General features: G+C 41.7%; 1 protein-coding gene across 2 annotated transcripts in view; it reads right to left on the bottom strand.

Annotated features, from left to right (window-relative positions):
* Pik3c3 (phosphatidylinositol 3-kinase catalytic subunit type 3) overlaps positions 1-20,680 on the bottom strand; it is a 94,642-nt gene that overhangs the window by 9,671 nt on the left and 64,291 nt on the right. The window contains exons 19-23 of one of the 2 annotated variants that reach the window (XM_052741742.1): positions 19,842-19,906; positions 18,419-18,503; positions 17,862-17,936; positions 6,411-6,579; positions 4,554-4,644 (exon numbers count right to left, since the gene is read on the bottom strand). In XM_052741742.1, coding sequence (XP_052597702.1) covers positions 4,554-4,644; positions 6,411-6,579; positions 17,862-17,936; positions 18,419-18,503; positions 19,842-19,906 — 485 coding nt within the window. Of the gene's footprint in view, positions 1-4,553; positions 4,645-6,410; positions 6,580-9,470; positions 9,603-17,861; positions 17,937-18,418; positions 18,504-19,841; positions 19,907-20,680 lie in introns of those variants that run through there. The other variant, XM_052741743.1, reaches the window with a different exon arrangement.

Below are 20,680 nucleotides of genomic sequence, written 5' to 3'. Positions count from 1 at the left end.
TAATCGCAAAAATAACTACAACAAAGGAACAAATTTGATTCATCCAGATGAAAGGAAAAGTCTTGACTTATGGGTTGTTTTTTCATGAGCTCACTTATTTGTGCTGCATTAGAATGCAAAACCAAAAGTCCTTAGTGTAATAGAAGAGGACTTAAAAGAGTAACTTTAAAAACAGAAGAAAAGCAAACCCCCACCCAACCATGGCTACAGGAGAACCACACGGGAAACTGCTTAAACAAGTTGTTGTGGAAGCAAACCAAAGCCTCGTGTCTCCCATACTGCACAGGAGTGGATATCTGATGTCTACAGGCTGATCCAACAGAAGTCATGGGTAATCCAACAGGAAGCACAGGTAATTTAATTTTAAAGGTACCTCAAATACAGTCAGCTTTTTATAGCTTCTTGTAATATATATAATTTCTTTTGTTTTAAAGTTTAGTAGGAAATCAATTTAAAGAAAGAATGTGTCCATTAAATTCTCCAATAGAAAACAGTGCCTTAAATTACTGAATAAGCTTGGCATCAAAGTTTAGAGGTTCCTTTTTAATTACTGAAATAAAGGGAAGAGGAATGACAAGGTACTGGCTGTTAAGTGGTCGTGTTTATATGTGGATCCATTAAACATCTTCTTTAGTGCCTTCCCCTCCAACCCTCCGAAGACAGCTAGACATTTTAAAGAGCTAGGAAGATCTGAAACGCCGAGAAGATGAGATCATCTTTTCAACTCACCATCTCTAGTCACCAAGCTAAGGACTGTTAGGGAGCACACGTTCTGTTTCAAGTGATGTACACATATGTCTATAGTAAGAAATCTTAGTCCAGCGCTGCAGGCTTATGAAATGTCTCCTCCAAATTCTCTCATCAAGGTTCTATCTTTCCCAGTGGGGTCTTTTCAGCTACAGCTAAAATCACCAACATCACGGCCAGGTCAAGATGCCACCCCCAGTCCCTTTTCTCACCCTTATCATTCACCATTATCTTGTAAGTTGGACTTTTACTCACGTTATCCTGTTTGCTGTCTGTCTCTCTTACTACGGTATCTGTGCACAGGAAATGGATTCTCCTAATATCTCCTAATATCCTAATCACAGCAGGGCATGGCTTTACAAACCAGCAGCAGCTCACAGACGCCGCAGTGAGCAAGAAGTGGACGGGAAAGCATGAAGGCCGCTCAGGGAGAGAAGAGCAGCAGCGCAGCCTGGCACAGAAGTGGCGTTTTCAGTTAAGCAGAGCAGATCTACAGACAGCAGGTGCTTAACACGCACCAAACGGGCAGTGAGGACGCCTGTGTTCTGTGTACTTTTAGTTTCTAATTTGCTAATTTTTTTTCTGAGATATTGTTTCATTATGTAACACACACTGGCACAGAATCTGCTACATAACCCAGGCTGGCCTGGAACTCAAAGTTCTCCTGCCTCAGCTTTCCAATGTGTATATGTGTTCATTTGCTTATTTCTTATTTAGCATACTCCCACATTTGTGTGTGTGTGTGTGTGTGTGTGTGTGTGTGTGTGTGCGTGTGCATGTGCGTGTGCGTGTGTGAGCCAGAGGATAACTTTCGGGAAACAATTTTTGCCTTCTACCATATAGATTCTGGGGATCAAATTCAGGTCATTAGGCTTGGTGACAAGCACCTTTACCTACTGAACTATCTTGCGAGTCCAAAAGTGCTTTTCATATAATTTCAGTAATAACACATACATTTCAATATTTATAAAAACATATTATACTTATGTAATAAACTAACAGGATCAATTTGCTCATTACTGGAACTTATTTAATCCACTATGCTCTGGTCATATTAACAACAAAATACTTAACTTTATCAAAATATATTTTGATTGATTAAACTACTTGACAGTCTTTGTTCCAAGTAACTGGCTTTAAAAGAATTATGACAGTTTCGAGTGAGCTTCTCATATAACTGAACTCTGCTTGGCACATTGACCTCACAACTACTAGGCAACTTGCGATGTTTACAGCTGATGATGTTTACAGCTGATGATGGTACACTAACTCCTGGCCTGTAGGGAGGGATAGCTCCCCAACACAAGCTTCAAGGTGGTGACCTTTATGCATATCCCACCTTAACAGAAAGACGCACACATTCATCTATAACATGAGTATTTAGGTAACATTAGAACTCTCCTTCAGAAAGCGAAGACCCGATGGAATGGGGAACTTGTGTGTATTTCATCAAGTCTGTGAAGACGTGGAACAGTCTAAGGAAATGTAACCAAACCTATTTTATGTTCCCTGTCTCTACAGCATTCTTGTCCCCCAGTTTGTAGCAGGCTTTCTGAACTGGGGGTCTTAGGATTTACTTTAGATAAAGATCAGCGAATTCTTAAAGGCCTCCGCCAGAGAGAACTTCCGATTGCTGCTGTTTGAGTAAAGGCCAAAGCCCACATTTAGGGGCTGAGCCCTGTTAACTCCATTTCACATTTTAGGCCAATCGTGTGCTCAAGCAAATGCATCTGAATAACAAAATGTTACATGCAAGAAATCATTTCCCAAAGAATGATAAAGCTTGTTACTTACTGTAAGAGGTCAAACACAGGAAATGTTAGGGCCTATCAGGCAATCTGACCTGCCCTCCTGTGAACAGAGAGCCTCATACACACTTTTGTGCTCTCCTAGCTGGTGTGCTGTCCAGCGAGCAACATGAAGTAATGGTGCCAACCACTACTTTACCAAAGTATAAAATCTACTTCTTTGGAAAGAAGCAACTCAACTAATGTGAAACAAATTTTAGTCAACTACAACAACCATTTCAAGTACTGTTATGACAGTGTTAAATCTACATTTAACTGGATACTGCACATTTTGATAAAAGATCAGAAAGCAAAGACATCTGTTATGAAATACAGTTTCAAGAAAACATGGCAAAATGCCTTTTAAAGTTCTTTTGACTGAAATAAAGTGGTAGGAATTACTAGTCTAAAATAAATCTATCAAATTTGCTTGCTGGCTCATTTTTCATGAAGGGAACTGCTTTGCGCTTTCAAACAGTGCTCCAAGGACAGCCGGTAAGAGAGCCACATGGCTTCCTGAAATAGGTGGTGGCACAAACAGAGGATGCAGTAAACACAAGAACTGGCCAGAGAAACCACTGCCGATGGCATGGCTGAAGAGCCAAAGATATCACTGCATGTGACACGGCTTAATGGGCAGTGGAAATCGGGTCTATGGCACAGCATAAATGGCCAGAGAGACGGCTGCCTAGGGCCCGGCTTACTCGGTCAAAAAACACTGTCTATAGCAAGTCTGAAAAACACTGCCAGAAATTTCCCAAATAACTTCTGAACGCCCACACCCAGGGAAGACTGAACATGAAGGAGACATGACACATGAGTTTCAAAGAAACTACAAAAGAGGTCCTTAATGGAGCAGATGCAAACAGAACACGGGAAACACGTGAAGCCTGGTGTAGGCATCCTTCACAGCTCAGAAGTTTTTCATCAATCAATTATACTTCCTGATGGATGAGCTTTAGTCAATAAAGTAAAAATAAAAAGACAAAAATAGGACACATAATCAGTTTATCTCCTCTGAAACAAAAAGAAACTTCATTGAATATTGTTGACCGGATAAAAGAAGAAATGGAAAGGCCAGTGTATCATCTGTCTGAATAAAACAGGAACCCTTTAAGAGTTTATTTTCTTAAATGACTGAATGAAATACCTCTATTCAGATTCTTCTCCTAACCTGCTAAACCAAGAATTGGTCTCCTTCCTGTTCAATCACAGCTGAACTTAATTTTCCAAAGTCCACTGGGTCAGCTGTAGATCTGCTGTGTGAGTCACCACTTTTAATGCCCCGCAGCTCTATCTTGGAGAACACTATTTACTGTCTTTCAGAGATTTTATACTTCTACGAGTTAAACACTGCCCATTCTTCTCTGAGGATGAATATTGATATGCATCATTATCTTTTTGCCTTTGGAAACATAAAGCTCTCTTCCATCTGCTCTCATCAGAAGCCGCGACCAGAAAGTAGATTAAGGGCAAGTATTCCAATCCTTTCCTCCCATTTCTGCTCACGTTCTAGTTAGGACAGCTGAGTGACCGCTCACATGTGGTAGCTTTCACTAGTTAGCTATAGGTTGTTTAGAAAGAAAACAAAAGGCAGGACTCTACAGTGACACAGTAAAATCCAAAACAGGGGACAGATGGGAAGGTGACAGAGGAAACATCTACGTGATAGGGCATCCACTGCATGGTCCACCTGTGCCCGAGTCAGGCACCTTGCTGGCAATGTTAAACGGAGAGTTACCCCTCTGAGGATGAAGAGGAGCAGTTCTCACACTGAGCTAGTTCTCTCTAGACTAATACTGTGGGTACAGAGATGAGTACAGATGGAACAGGAGTGCCAGAGAAGACCTGAGAGTCTGCTGTTTCTGAAACGTCAATCAAAGTACACACAGAACTATTCCTTAGCTTCTGTAATTAATCTATGGGCTGATACACAAAGAGAGCATGTACTGTTAAAGTCTTTACTCATTTTTATATATGAAACTTAGATGGTGTTATATACAAGAAGTACAAAATTACCTTTTTTACAGTTTTATCTGGTTCAAGAGCAATATCTGGAATGTTTGCATCAACCATCAAGGAGAACAAGTTCAAAATCAGATTTGAATACCTAAAGGAACAAGAAAGAAAATGAAGCCTATGAGTTAGAATTTTAGATTTCTTTGCCTTATCAAGAACACCCTCAAAAGTGGTGGCAACTGTAACTTTATAATCCTTATTAATCCAAAGGAAGAGCTAGTATAAGTAAATGGGCAGCGAGTCACTGTACTTCCTGAAGTTATTGTTGGAGTCACTCATGAGTGACCATGGGATGATGTTATTTCCCTTCTATTCACTCAGCCATGGCTAAACAGCAACCTAGGTAGTCATGAGAAAGTATACACTTGTTATCTAAAAAGACAGATCTTCAATGTTGCAAAACTCTAGTGAACGTGAGTGTATTCCTCTTTGTTCTTATTTATAAAGAATATATTTTCTGAAAACAAGGGGAATGTCATTATTAGATGGAAACTCTAAAAGTTAACATCCCATAGCATGAGACCTAGAAATTGTAATATGAAGACCCCAGCTTTTCCTGGAGCCGTGTGTATTCACTCACACTGAAGTTATTAAGTCACTATGTGATGCTGTCTGTAGTTAGGACTGTGAACCTCAGCTCTCCATTAAGAACTTGTTCCTATTTTCTCACTCTACCGATGATTACCAATGCTCCACCAGCAGCTTATAAAACAGTTTTCCTTCTGATTTCAATGAGACTGGCATCCTCGGGCAACACTCTAACTATCCATCTGTAACCTCTTGCCTGCCCCCTTCCTCAGGGCACCCTGGCATAGCACTCATCATCTAAGGACCTCTCCTCCTAAAAGTCTAGAGAACCTCCCAGGAGCGCCACCCTGTGGACAAAACCTTAGCACATGGCCCTCTGTGTGATAGACACAATTGAAACATCTACCAAAGTCCTACAGCTAACACCATTATGAATTACAAAACACTAAATGCGACGGTAAGGTCCAAGGCAGGAAAGTCTGCTCTTGCTGCTCTTTTTAAATTAGTATTAGATTAGTATTAGCTGCTCTAGCAAACAGAATAAGGCAAGAGAAATAAATACATACAAATCAAAACTAAAACTGCTGCTATGTGCAGATGACGTAGTAGGTGGTGAGGTTGGAGGCACAGGCCCTGTAGGCTGGCCACACCGCCTTTACCCCACGCTGAGAGGGGATGCAGGCATGGCTGACACTCGGCTTTCTGCTGCACCGGGAAAATGCCTTTTGCATAATTAGGTGGAAATTCTCTAAGAGTCCAGTGGTCCTGTCACTTTTGTGTAACTGTCACAGTTCTCTTCATGTTCAAGTACACGACTTGATTCTTTCCTGATAACTTAAGTCATCCAGTCTTTTTAATCAAACCATGATGAAAGCAGCACAGAGTGACACTGAAGAAGGACAGAGTAAAATCAACCTTGTTTAAGGGAGAACGAGTCGCAAGTCACTGAAGAGACAGGGAAAAAAACCTTCTGAATTATCTTGAATGGCATCTGAAACTGAGGTGGAGAAAGTGCTAGAAAATAAAATGGTTGAATTATCCTGACTGTACCTAATAAGCCAGTGCAGTGGCTACTATACTGTTCCGTCAGTCTCCAGGAAGAAAGGATGGAGGAAAACTCCCCCTGGTTAGCCTAGTCTCACATAATGCCAGCTTCTTAACTGGTAGATTATAGCTGTAATAATCAGTGGGAAAGCTAGACATCCTTTGATGCTGGGTTTATCATTATGTGCAGCAAGTGTATATTGAGAAATGCCATTATGTCTTTCCGAGAAACACCCCTTTCCACACTGGTTCTAGCCCTCTGTGAGACACACTTAGAACCCTCACCTTCGCAGGTGGAGGAAGGCCGTGTAACACTGCTTGCGGAACTCCTGGTACTGCTCACTCTGCGTGCCACCCATTCCTTCCACCATCTCTTTATTCAGCTTCATGGGAGGAGGAAGAGGCTTTGGATCTCGGCCCAAGATATACCCAAAATCTATGTGGAAGAGTTTGCCTGGATGTGAACAAGAAACTCAGTCATTTCCACAATTATCTTCACAAATCAGGAAAGAGATATTTTATACAATTCATGAAAAGTGCCTCTTTGAAAAAGATTACTTCATTAAATTAGTCTATATCTTCAAATATGCCCTTCAAGACACAGTGTAGTCCAGTTCTTGGAAATGAAAAAAGCAAGCTTAAAACCATCCCAATTAATATTAATTTAAATTTTTTTTTTTATCTCATATTAGAATTGCAGAATCAAGGAGCAACCATCTGGCCAACTAGGAAAGGGATTAGCATCAGCGGAGAATCTCTTGTTTGTTAAGCTGAATGAACTGCTCTTTGTGAAGCAGATAGCCATTTCTTTGATTTTAGTATTCCTAAAATGAAACCCTGACTGTTATGAAATTATGACTGTAAAAAAAAACCCTTCAAATTTCAAACTATATTGTTGACTTATTCAATCTGCTCCCTAGCTGTTGGCTGGGAATCCGAACACTGTACTTACGACTACCAAGAGCTGAATACAGCTGCAATTCCTCCAAGGAAAGTCTTACATTATAATCTCAGAGCAGACACACAGGAATGGGATCATTCCGCTTAGTGGTGATTCACCATGGAATCCATGAAGCACCTAGTGATTTACAAGTTGCCATGAAGCAAGGATGCTCTAGAGGGAATTCTTAGGGACAAGACTTGGGACTTCTTGCTGTTAACTAACTCCTGCCTCAGCACAGCTTTGGGCACACAGAAAGCACCAACTATTGAGGGAAGGAACTAACTGGCTTAAAAAGCTAACTAAAACCCTCTCTGGGGCAATCTACCTATTCTGTCGTGCAATCCATTATGACCTGTTTCACAAAGAAATTTATCATTCACCTTTTTTTTCCCATCAAGGGTACCAGCCTTGGGGGACTGAATTTACTGTTCATGAGCACAAGTGATGCTGTGTGAACCAATTTTCCACACTGACTCCTTGTTAAGATGTTGGCTATGCCTTTCTGTTCACTGCTATTCCTGAGTGCTAGCATAGTCACTGTGTTCCTGAGAGACATGCATCAGTGATGGGCACAGAACCTCTATGCTTATAAACCCTGGGGTCTCTGTCACTGTGGAGGAAGGGGCAAGGCCTTAGAATCAGGAGTGTAATTAACCCAAGTACAAAAGAAACTCATATCTCCACGCATCCTTGCTGAAACCCTAGTGTCGCTTTCTACATTTTATTTGACGATTACCTCAGATGCAGAATCAAAAGAGAATATTGTAACACAGTACCTGGCTCATAGTAAATGTTCAAAAGGCCAGTTGTCACTATCATAATTCTCACAAACACACATACACACACACACACACACACACACACACACACAGTAGATGGTCAACAAAAACTAAGAAATAAACAAATAAAAACTATTAAGGGGGACTGGAGAAATGGCTCAGAGGTTAAGAGCACTGGCTGCTCTTCCAGAGGTCCTGAGTTCAATTCCCAGCACCTACATGGTGGCTCACAACCCTCTGTAATGAGATCTGGTGCCCTCTTCTGGCATGCAGGCATACATGCAGACAAAACACTGTATATATAATAAACAAATCTTAAAAAAAAAAATTGAGGGAGGGACAATTAATGTCTTAACTGGTTCTGAAGAGGGGAAAACAATTTAACACGATAGGATTTATTCAAAATTAAATCAAGCCATTTACCACTCAATAATCAGGTCCCCTAATGTAGCTCATAAATATTTATTTTAAATATTCCAAATAACATGTAAAAATTAAAACTGGCAAGATGATTGGCAGGAAAAGGTGTCTGCTGCCAGGCTGGTGATGCAAGGTTCATCCTGAGGCCCAGGGAGGAAGGGGAGAACAGGCTCTCTGATCTTCACACGCACCTCTCCCAAACAAGCAAACAAACAAACAAGTAAATGACAAGAAAATGCCAACAACAACCACTTTAAAGATGTCTGAGCATCTGGAATTGACTGTACTAGAGACTCACAGATGACAGGAATTCGTACAATTAAACACTAAACAGAGACGCCACCACCCTTTCTGCAACTTCTAGACATCTTGATCAGAAGAGTGAACTAAATGATTAGGTTGGACAATTTCAGGGAAGAGTGAGGAAAGTGTACTCAACAGCTCAGCTGCAAACATCAGGTCTGGAAAACAGAGCTCACAACACAGGGTGCAGGCCATGGGCAGATGCATGTTTCTCCTAACTGCCGAAAGACTCAGAATAAACGGCTGTACAGTGAAACAGTTCCACGGAGAAGCCAGCTTCTCTTCTATTGAGTCACTGCCCTAACCTTTTCCAAATCAAGAAGTGGTTAAATCATGTAGGAACTGGGTTTGTTTTTTAAATCATATAGGAACTGGGTTTGTTTTTTAAATCATGTAGGAACTGGGTTTGTCTTTTAAATCATGTAGGAACTGGGTTTGTCTTTTATGTCTATGTCTGGTATAGATGATGCAAATGGAAGAAAGAAAAGGAGTTACAGAGGGAGAAACCCAGACACCATCAGAGACGGGAGCACGCTTTGTTACCGCCACACTAAAGACTACACAAAACATGTTCTTTCATCCTTCTCCCCTACTCAACTTGTACTGAGCCAGTACAATCCAGAATTCAGAGTCATATTCTATTGTTACTATCCCGAAGCCCAGGGAATTCCTGGCACCAGGAACTCTTCACATGTCTGCTTTGCATCTCTTAAGCCAAGGACCTCTTCATTCCAGCTACAGCCCAGACATCATTTAACACTGCTGATACAGGACATTTTCTTCTCGAGGCTGGCGAGGTAGTAGGGAAGCTGGTTTTAATTTCCCTCTTCCCTTCCTTGATCTTGTAGTAAACAGACAGCAGAGGCCGTCTGAATGCCATGGTCCTGCTTACTAACCTTGGCATCCTTGTGATTTCCGGGTCTGGGTCTTATTTCTCAGACAGCACAGCCTTTCTAAATGTTCCCAGCTAATGGTACTGACAGAATGGCTGGCTGTACAGATGCTCCTTCAATTATGATGGGAATTACATCTCTGCAAACACACCATCAAATGAAAATATGAAGCATAAAGAAATTCATTCACTGAACCCAACCCTCCAAACCTCACACCATAGCAATCACAGAATGCTACAGAGGGCCAGCTGTTGATTCTCAGGGTCACACGGATGGCTGGGAGCTATGGCCCCTCACTGCTGCCCAGCAAATGAGGGGACTACACAACTAAACATTAAAAATGAAGATGTTAATGACTGCACATCACTCACATACAGTCAGAGACAGCCTGCACTTTGAATCATTTGGTGGCATCTGGAACAAACAGCAGATCTATAGGAGTTCAGATGGAACACACCTAAGCATCTTCACAGGGGCAGGACAGCCAAAATCCACACCCAAACACTCACACTGTGAATGGCACATGGTTTCAATGGTATATCCATTGACACATATTTGTTATTACATTAAATTTTACTAGTTTATAATATTGATTAAACAATAAATCTATTTTCATTTTATAGTTATGAAAAATGGTTCACATAAGAAGTCATTATCAGGTTTGTACTATACACCAGTACCTTAGTTAGGGTTTCTATTGCTGTGAAGAGACACCATGACCATAGCAACTCGTATAAAGGGAAACATTTAATCAGGGCTGGCTTACAGTTTCAGAGGTTTAGTCCATTATCATCATGGCAAGAAGCATGGTGGCATGCAGGCAGACATGGTGCTGGAGTAGGAGCTAAGACTTCTACATCTTGATCCACAGGCAGCAGAAGTAGAAGGTGTACCACACTGGGCGTAGCTTGAGTACATAGGACCTCAAAGCCCACACTCACAGTGACATACTTCCTCCAACAAGGCCACACTAGCTAACAGAGTGTGGGCCACTGTTTATGGGCCAAGCATTCAAACACATGAATCTATGAGGGCCATACTTATTCAAACCATTACAACCATGGAGCCTTCCTTTCCACTTGAGAGATTGAAATACCTCTCAAGATTGAAAAGCGAGTTTTTAGAGTCTAGGGGTTTAGTGGTAGAATGTATGCATAGAGATTTAAAGACCTAAGGCTTAAATCCACCACTAAAACAAAACAAAATAAAAAGATATCTCCCTTTTAGAATCCCACAATAGGCTTAGTTCCCTTCTAAGAAGGATGACAAGGTTTGGTAAATTCTTAAAGATGCCTACTCTTCAAACAATAGGACAATAAACTTCAAAATAAGGAATCTGGCACCTGTAGTGCTAGATGAAATAGCATGTTTCCTAATCTCTTACAATCCACGGACACAGGTAATCATGATAAGGATTTCACAGCTTTCCCTCCAAGTACCACCCTAAGATGAGCGCTTCTCCAAGCCCTTGTTCATATGCTAGCTACCTATGGTGAAGAATGAGCTTACAATATTAAAGATGTAGACAAGCTCTCCCTCATTGTCCTGAACTACGTAAACATGGCCTTGTTCCCAGTGTCCTTTCTCCTGAGACTCCGAACTGGGGCAGATGACCAACCTGATCTGCCTTTCTCAACACACTCCATCGTGCTTGGTTTGGCTAATGAGCACCACACTTGTTACAGGAAACCGTGTCCAATTTTCTTCATTTCCTTACAAGCATTACTGGAGTTCCAAGGCCTGCTGTTTATCACTGCTTGTAAATGAAGGTTATATTATTATCCCTCATGTAAGAAAACTCTCACAGAATGAGGCAAGGCTCAACTGTAAGGGGCACATGGTTCTAACAATGAAATCTCATTAAGTTTTACAATCAAAGAGCCATGTATTTTAAAAAGAAGCTATTAATTTTAAGAAAATCCATCCTCATACATACTAGGGGAAATTCTTTTAGAAGTTAATCTATAACTATTATAAAATAAACTTACACTGATTTAAAAAATGCACCTTATAAAATGAAAAATTAAGACATTAAAGAAGTGTGGTCATAAAGAAATCTATCACATGAAACAACCAAGAGGTAAAGTGTGTAAACACAAACCATTACTCACTGTAACTAACTTCTCTATCTGTACAAGACAGTCAATGAGGATCTAATTAAATGTTATTTGAGTAATGTGAACTTATTCTAGGACTAGTTTATTGTAGTTCTTTGATTAAACGTACACAGCTAAAATCAAACATTTAATGGTAGACAATCTCAAAATCATATGCACTTTGTCCCACACTGCCTGACAGCCCTGCTATTTGCCCATCTTGTGCGGCTGCCTGCTCATCCAAATTCTAACTCGTAAGATCCTATATAACCCTAGCTCTTCAGCTGCCTGCTTATACAAATTCTAACTCATAAGATCTTATAGAATCCTAGCTCTTCGGCTGCCTGCTTATCCAAATCCTAACTCGTAAGATCCTATAGAATCCCAGCTCTTCAGCTGCCTGCTTATCCAGATTCTAACTCGTAAGATCTCATAGAATCCCAGCTCTTCGGCTGCCTGCTTATCCAGATTCTAACCCGTAAGATCTTACAGAATCCTAGCTCTTCGGCTGCCTGCTTATCCAGAGTCTAACTTGTAAGATCCTATAGAATCCCAGCTCTAGAGTTACCCTTCTCACTCTACTCTACAATTAGCTGAGCTTCTTTTTGCATGCAACCATTTTATCATTTTCCCTTAATTCCTTCATTTCTTTCCTATGTGACTATATTGTTCTTGTTGTTTTATCAGTAAACTCAGAAACAAAAATATAGCCCCAAACTACGCCATTGTCATGAGACATAGGCTCAGGCCGGCTGCATTCCCAGGGCAGCTGATGTACTAACACCAGTGTTTCTTCTTAGGTGGAGTCTCATACACAGTTAAAGCCAAGGAAACACTTTTGCATTAATGATTTTCTAAGAAAGGGTAGGATACAGAAATTCAAGTTAGTACAGACAATTATCTGCTAATCATTTCCCCTTTAATGTAAGATGAGCTTCCTATGAACAGGAACCAAATTAAACTAATGAAACCACCCGTAACAATGGCAGTATACCTGACTCCACAATCAAGTTCCGCCCGGGGTGGGGGTGGGGAATCTTAAAAATTATACTATACTCTGAAAAAAGGAAAATTAAACACATTCTACTTGTTTTGAAATATCAAAGTATACCTTATCTGATGAATAGAAATTATCACACTAAATCAGTCATAAGATTAAATGATTTTCTCATAAGCCATCAAGATCTTGTTGAAGCATCATTCAAAAAGCAGCAGACAAAAGGAACTGTTAAATATATGAGCTATTTTCTTATCTCTAAAACTGTGAATCCAACTAACTGTGTGAGCCACAGGGTCATTCTTATCTCAGTCAGAATGCAGCTCACCCTTGAGGGAAGCCCACGGTGTTAACAGAACCAGCATACCTGGACCATGCCATCTGCCAGCCTCACACAACAACCAGGACAAGGGTTCTAACCTTACTGTGCCCAGAAAAGGAGACAGACGGTAAGTAGCCCAGAGGCATCAGAGTTTTACTTTAGAGAAAAACACCTTCATTGTTAAGTCAGCCTTTTCTCCTCAGAATTTCTAACAAAGTTAATTACACATAGAACGAAAGTGTAATAGGGAAGGTAAGGACGGGAGATGTCCTAAAAAACTGTCCCTTTACGTCAGCAGTGACCAGCGTTAACTGAGCTTTCTGACAGAAGCCCTGAAGCAGGTCACTCTGAAGACCTGAGACAGACACACAAAGAAACCACTGGCTTCTCAGGAGCGGGAGGGCTGTTTTAGGACCTACAAGTAAGTTCCCATTTGGCCAAGATTGCTAGCATCCAATGTGCACTTTTAAGTTAGTTTATTTACAGACTATATATCATAAGCAATGAACAAGTTCTTCAGTTATCTTGATTACCTCTCCTCAAATTTCCAGAAGTAAAAATAAAAAATAATTCTTTATCAAGAGTTATGATAAATTCGGGTCTCATTTCATTTGAGTCCTGTCGTGTTGTAATGAGACTGGCCTGATAGGCTCATGTTTGAATGCTTGGGCCCCAGTCAGTGAACTATTTGGGAAGGATTAAGAGGTGTGGCCTTGTTGAAGGAGGAGTGTCCCTGTGGGTAGACTTTGAGGTTTAAAAGCCCATGCCAGGCCCAGTCACTATGCCTGCTGCCTGCAGATCAGGATGCAAGTTCTTGGCTCCAGGGCCAGGCCTGTCTGCTTGCCTGCCGCCACCACACTCCCTGCCCTGATGGTCATGGACTACGCCTCTGAAACTACAGCAAGCCCCAAATAAAATGTTTTCTTTTATGAAAGTTGCTTTGGTCATGGTGTTCAAAAGCGACAGACCAGTAACTAAAACATGTTCTACTACAACTGATCTCCCTGACTAAGCTATGGTTTCATACACATACATCAACTCTGAGTAACAAAAATCCCCATTTTGATCTCATGCCAATTTAAATTTGTAGCTTCCTGCTTTTTCCAGGATGGTATAACAATTCAGTAATAAGTAAAACATGATTTCAAATCCCTTAAAAGAGAAAAATCTCATTAATTGACTACAAGGTCTTCTAATAAAGGCCTTCAATTTTATGGTGGATATACAGTGCCCTCTGCTGCTCAACTAAGGAAAGACCTAACAAGCTAAAAGTCCTCAAACCAAGAAATAAAAATTTAGGGAGATCCATAATTGAGACTCATGGTTTGCATTTCAGCACACTACCTTTAAACGTATTTTTAATTATTCATATTCACTGAAGCACCTTGTTTCACACCTACCTAGAGTTCCTAGCCAGTCCTTTCCTAGCCCATCTATATTCCCTGGGACGCCTTCCACCTCTCACATCCGGGAACTTCAGAGGTGACAGGCGACCTCTGACTCCTTTGCACAGCCGCCACCATCAAAGCAGAGCCTCACTCTGAACATTGGTCTGCTGGCCAAGAGACTAGGACAGACAGACAGTCCACATCAGCTGCTGAGACATGGCAGCTACATAAGAGAACCCCAAGTTCTCCACTTCTAACATGATCTAAGATTTGTGTTCACGGCATAATGGACCAAAACTAAACAAGGGACGATGATCAAAATGAAGCATTTTAAAATAAAAGAACTGAAATATACTTCCTGCATGAACCAGCAGTCAAGATTTACTTTGTTAAGAATCAGCCATAGCACTATTTGTAGATAACGTAACTGGAAACTGCCTTGAAACATTACCATCTGCCCTCTAAACTGAGAATTTTGAAAGCATTTCTCTGGTATTCTTTTTCTTTTAGATTTTTTATTTTATTTAACTTTTTAATATTTTTAGACATCTCCCTGTAGAGTAGGCTGGCCTAGAACTTACTCTGCAGTCCAGGCAGACTTGCCTTATAGCGATCCATTGCCTGCCTCAGTCTTCCCAGTGCTCAGAGTACAGGTGTGAGTTACCATACCCCAGCTAGACTTATGCTTACCTATACTTATATTTTAATTAATTAATTTCCCTAGTAAGGAAGACTTAAAATGCTTACTGCAGGATATAACTGGATGAATTACTGGGCAGATGAATTTAAATAAACAAACAAACAACCACAGGTGGGCAGTGATGATGCATGCCTTTAATCTCAGCACTCAGGAGGCAGAGGCAGGCAGATTTCTATAAGTTCAAGGCCAGCCTGGTCTACAGAGCAAGTTCCAGGAGAGCCAAGGCTACACAGAGAAACCCTGTCTCGAAACCCAGCCCCCTTCAAAAGAAAAAAACAAAACAAAAGAAAAAACACCTTGCATTTTAGAAAAAAAAAAAAAAAAAGAATGTTCTTTATGAATATTTCATGGAAGTTTGTTATCTAAAGGCAAACTTGAAGCGCCCTCTGGTGGAAACTGATATAGGCTTAAAACTAAAAATTCACAATCTTTATTTCTACAACAGGTCAAAAAAAATTGCTATTCCAGTTTATTTCAAGGTTTTTTTCCCCTCTGAGTTTTCTTCTAGAGGTTTTTTAAATCTTTTTTCATACAATATATTTTGATCACATTCTTTTCTCTCCCTCCTTAACTTCCTACTCACCCAACTTCCCGTTTCTCTCTCCCACCTTAGCAAGAAAAAGAAAACAACAACAAAAAAAAAAAAATCAAGAGATTAAAAAAAAAAAAAGAATACCAATAAGACAAACAAATATGGAAACAAAAAGCACATAAACCCAGAGAGAAGAAGTATGAGATGGGTGCTGGGCAGTGTACAGTAAGTACATGGGTGTAAACGAGCTCAGGGCAGGAGTCGGGAGCCCCTGGAGTCTGACAGAGAGCTAGAGAAGAGACACAAGAGAACGTCTTCCAAATGAGAATGCTCGCCAACACATCACGACACTTTACACATATCCTTCTGCTAAAATGTTAAACTAGTCAAGAACCTCTGTCACGACCAGAGAGTGTCCTTTGTCTTGACTACTACAGAGACTGGTCAAAACAGGAACATGGTATCCCAGACATAAATTCAATCAAATAAATTTCACATATGATAATTCAAAATGAATATGGAAATCCTATTAGTGAGTAAGTTAACAGGGTTAGAATATTAACAATTGGTCAGATTACATTCAACTATTCTATTAAATTCTGGCTATCATAATCAGAGAAATGCAAAAAGACAAAAAACATCTGCATATGAGAAAAGATGGCTTTAAACAGTAATTTGAAAACCTAGTTTCTGCAAAAAGCTCCAGACACTGGGATTATTTAGTTCAAAGAAAGGACTACAGGGAAGAGCAGAGATGATTAGCTACCCATTACTCCAACCCCGACTTCCTGTCACTTAGCAAACTGCTGCCTGTGGCCCTAGAGTCATGGTGCTGACAGACAGGCCCCTGCTCTCACAGGTCCTGCACCCTGACTGGGAGATGACTGAGGAGTCCTCAGAAAGTGCCCTGCCTCTAGCAGGTACTTAACAAATCCCTGTTGGAGTAACAAACACCTTCAACCAACATAAAGAAGACAGAATGAAGTAATAAATACGGAGTGACAGAGGGTAAGGCACACGCTGTTACTGAGCAAATAATTCCGGGTTCGCTAAGAACATCCTAACTCAGCTCAGACAATAACCAAAGTCTGCCCTGTAAGGATCTGAGCAAAGACCTGTCCAGAGAGAGGAAACAAGGACACTTGTCTTGTGGCAGGAGTGATGTGACGTGCAGACAGATTTTAGGTTGGTGGCCTCAATAAGAGGAAATGCAGAACCGGCACGTTAATGATGGGTCCCAGAGCTGAGGAACAGACTTACGGACAAGGGAGATGGTGATATGAGGCCCGGAGAGATGTTAGTGGGCTTCTGGGCCTGGGCTGCTACCTGCTGAAATGGAAGGGAGGGGAGGAGCAGGGCTGGAGGGAGGCATCACTGAAGAGAGTAGCTGGTCCTGTGTGATTTAGACGTCAAGGAAGCGGCTGAAGGAAAGGAATGGAGGGACGTCTAGAGCTGGAGGTTTACCAACGGTACTTAGAGATCAGGAGGTGGGGCAAGCTGGAATCCCAGGACTGGGAGGCTGAGGAAAGAAGACTGAGAACCAACCAACAAACGGGTTACTAAGTTATCACGAAGACGGGAGGAAGGAATGATCACTCCTTGTGCCTCATGGAGAAAGAAAACCACCAGATAGCTGCTGAAGTGAGGAAACCTATGAGAATAGGAGAGGGAACACTTTATCTAGACATGCTCAAGAGGAGTCTGGCTGCCTACATACATCGCTTTCTACATTAGCTCTGCATGCAGGATGGGACTAGAGGGTCACTCACAGGCTCCCTGCTAAAGTGCTCTTACTCAGTCTGGGCTTCTCCCTGTGTGTCCTTCCAATGCCCCATTTTAAGGGACTTAAGAATCCAGGGCCAGTGAGATGGCTCAACAGCTAAAGGCACTCTCTACATGGACCCTCAGGATGACCTCAGCTGGATCTCCTGGACCAACACGGCAGGTAGAGAGAACTGGTTCTTGACAGTTGTCCTCTGACATCCATCCATACACCACGGCACGTGTGCAACCACATACACATACAGAAATGAAGAAATGCATTACAAATCTTTTAAAGAACCTATACTTTATCAATAAGTATTGCAATTTATTTTAAATTGATTCTAGGATAAAAGAAAAATCACCATATACAAAAGTACATCTTCTTTTCTCTCCCTCTTCCTCTCTTTTGTTTTGTTTGTTTTTTGAGACAGGATTTCTCTGTGTAACAGTCCTGGCTGTCCTGGAACTCACTTTGCAGACTAGGCTAGTATCAAACTCACAGAAATCCGTCTGCCTCTGCCTCTCGAGTGCTGGGACTAAAGGCGTGAGACACCACTGCCCGGCTGAAACTCTGTCTTCTAATGTTACTGACTTGTTACCTGTTTTTGTCAACAGAAGGTTATCCAGGTGCCGGTCTCCAACTCCAAGAATGTACGTAATCACACAGTAGCCAGCTGAACACAACAGAAGTGGGAAAGACACATTCAGCGCCAAGTCACACACTCCACTGACCACAAAAGTAATCTGCACTCCTTTAGCTTCAGCAATTTCCCCAATAACCAAGGAAGCTGTGGCATCCCTGTTCAGCTAGTCATGATTGCCCTTGAGTACCCCTGCCTCTGACCTCCCCACTAACTACTTTACTTAATGATGACTCAAAACAGGGAGACTGTAGCAGGAATTACTAGGCTCCAAGATGGCCAAGCAGCAAACTAAGCGAGGGGAAGCCTGAACCTATTACTATTAAGAGCACTTATACTTGGTCACCTCTATCATTTCAAAATCCCAAGGATTTCTTTTACCACCTTCCACCCTTGTTTTCTGGTGAAACATTTTGATCTTAACATGTTGTAATTATGAATCAATACAGCATCATCAGTATGGCCAGCTTTCTTCACTCACGCATCTATGAAGAAACGTAGCCAGAAACACTCACCACAGCTTTTGACGTAAGTGTCCATGACCTCTGCGCTGATACCATTGGGTCCAGTCTCGCTTGGGGCGTATTTCCTGAAAAAGTTCTGAAAAGACGTTGTGTGCAACTTTACAAACTTAACACATGTGAACAGTTAAGGCATTACAAAATCATGACTGATGGCCAAGTGTTGAGTCTAAACTGGGGTCAGAAGACAGTCTGAGGCTGTGTAAGCACAGCAATGGCAGTGTTCTGTAATCCATGCTGGTGCAAGAGCCTGAAGACCTCTGGGTTACTTCCTCCACGTTAACAGGTAGACTCGCCCTTTATGGGGGAGCTTGAATACAAGAAGTGGAAATCCCACAGCACACATAAGCCACGGGTTTCTGTTTTCAGTTTCCCGACACCTCAGGCACCTGTCAAAGGATCTGGACCTGGAGTACCCGAGGAATTCTTATACATCAATCAACAAGCACACAAATACGGACAAGAGCACATGATGTGAAGGAGCACTTCACAGGAGGCCTACCAGGTGCACCTTCAAATGCACAACCTTCCACTCAAGCAAGAAAATGCAAAGGAAAGCAATACTGAGATTCCAAAAGCTAGAAACCTGGTCATGAGGAGTGTGCCGGACCTTCCTGATGGAGGCTCGTGTGTGTAAATTGGAATGGAGACAGAAAAGGTGAAAATAACTTTTGAATTCAATTGACTCTGAAAAAACAATGCCATGAGCTGCTAGGATGGAATCATCAGAGGAAATGTTCATTTGAGAAAACTGTCATCAAAGGCAGCATCCACAACCAACACCTTTACGGACAGGTGCCCTGAACACCTCTGGACAATCTGATGGCTAAGGGAACCAAGGCAGCCAAGGCATACCAGTGCTTGCTACAGTGAAAAGACACACAATAGGGCCAGATGGAAAAATGGGGAAAATGACGCGGACGCGACCTCTTCTAAGGGGATAAAATAAGCATGGTTTCCTGGGGGTTGGGGGGGGGGGGCAAGAAAAAAAATTCCCCAAATAAAAAATTTGCCATAATATGGGCACAACTATACAATGGATGTTTGAAGAAAAATTTTTGTTTTAAGAACAAAAACTGGAAATAACTAAAATGTTCATCAATTAATGGCTAAATTGCACTTGTTCTATATTTTGGAGCAGAATGCAACTTTAAGTTTTAGTTTGTATAGTATGTTTGGGGAGTGAGCTTTATTTTATAAACAGTGAGTATCTGTTTATAGATACTGAGCCCAGTTATGTGCCACACGCAGTGTAAGGGCTTGAGCATCCAAATGACTAAGAGCATAACTTTCAACAACAATAATTCTTACTTCTGAGGAGAACTAAGACTCACAGAAAGAAGAGTAAGAAAAGGACACTTTAATCTTAACAGAGTCCTCCTTCATCAGCTGTGAGCATTTCTTAGGATGTCTTTACCTGTATGCTTCCCTCCGTGTCAAGAACTTCGGCAACAGGAACTGACTGGATGAACTGCATGAAGCCTACGTGGAAAGAAACACAGCATGAGCACCACGCTGGGCACACTCCCGCCCATCAGGAAGGTCGGTACACATCATGAAGCGCCACGCTGGGCACACTCCCACCCATCAGGAAGGTCTGGTACACGGCATGAAGCCCCACGCTGGGCACACTCCCGCCCGTCAGGAAGGTCTGGTACACGGCATGAAGCCCCTTGCTGGGCACACTCCTGCCCGTCAGGAAGGTCTGGTACACGGCATGAAGCCCCTTGCTGGGCACACTCCCGCCCGTCAGGAAGGTCTGACACATGCTGTTTGTACCATGTAGGTTGGTCAGCCAGAGGAAACCAAGGCTCTGCTGGGCATACCTTCCCCGTTAGTGGACATTCTATTCTGTTCCCAGAGAAAGAAGGACTGTGGCCACTGCACTAACTTAATGCTGTTCACAGAACTACTAGGTAACTTTTTCAATTAGTCTGATTCATCTGTACGTTTCCCTAGAAGAATTTCCATCAGTTAACATGAAGAACACAAGGTAATAGACTATATTCCTCAAACCTAGCAACCTTCCATACCTTTAAAACAACAGTACAAATTTAAAAATCATTTTAAATTCCAGTTCTGTCCACTCACTGCACCTTCTATGATGCCCTGAAAACGAGAGAAAGGGATGTGCAAATTCCCTAGATGAGCAAAGAAACTGGGAAGGCAACGGTGTGCAAAGTGGGCAGAGTAAGAAGAGGACCAGTCAACCTGGTACAGGAGCAGTAACAACAAACACGGGGAAAACTAAGTGAT

The sequence above is a fragment of the Peromyscus californicus genome, unplaced genomic scaffold (assembly GCF_007827085.1).
Source record: "Peromyscus californicus insignis strain IS unplaced genomic scaffold, ASM782708v3 Scaffold_17__1_contigs__length_78620276, whole genome shotgun sequence".
NCBI classification, from domain to species: Eukaryota; Metazoa; Chordata; class Mammalia; order Rodentia; family Cricetidae; genus Peromyscus; species Peromyscus californicus.
The sequence above is the reverse complement of the archived record's forward strand: the minus strand, read 5'-3'. Positions and strand labels throughout refer to the sequence as shown.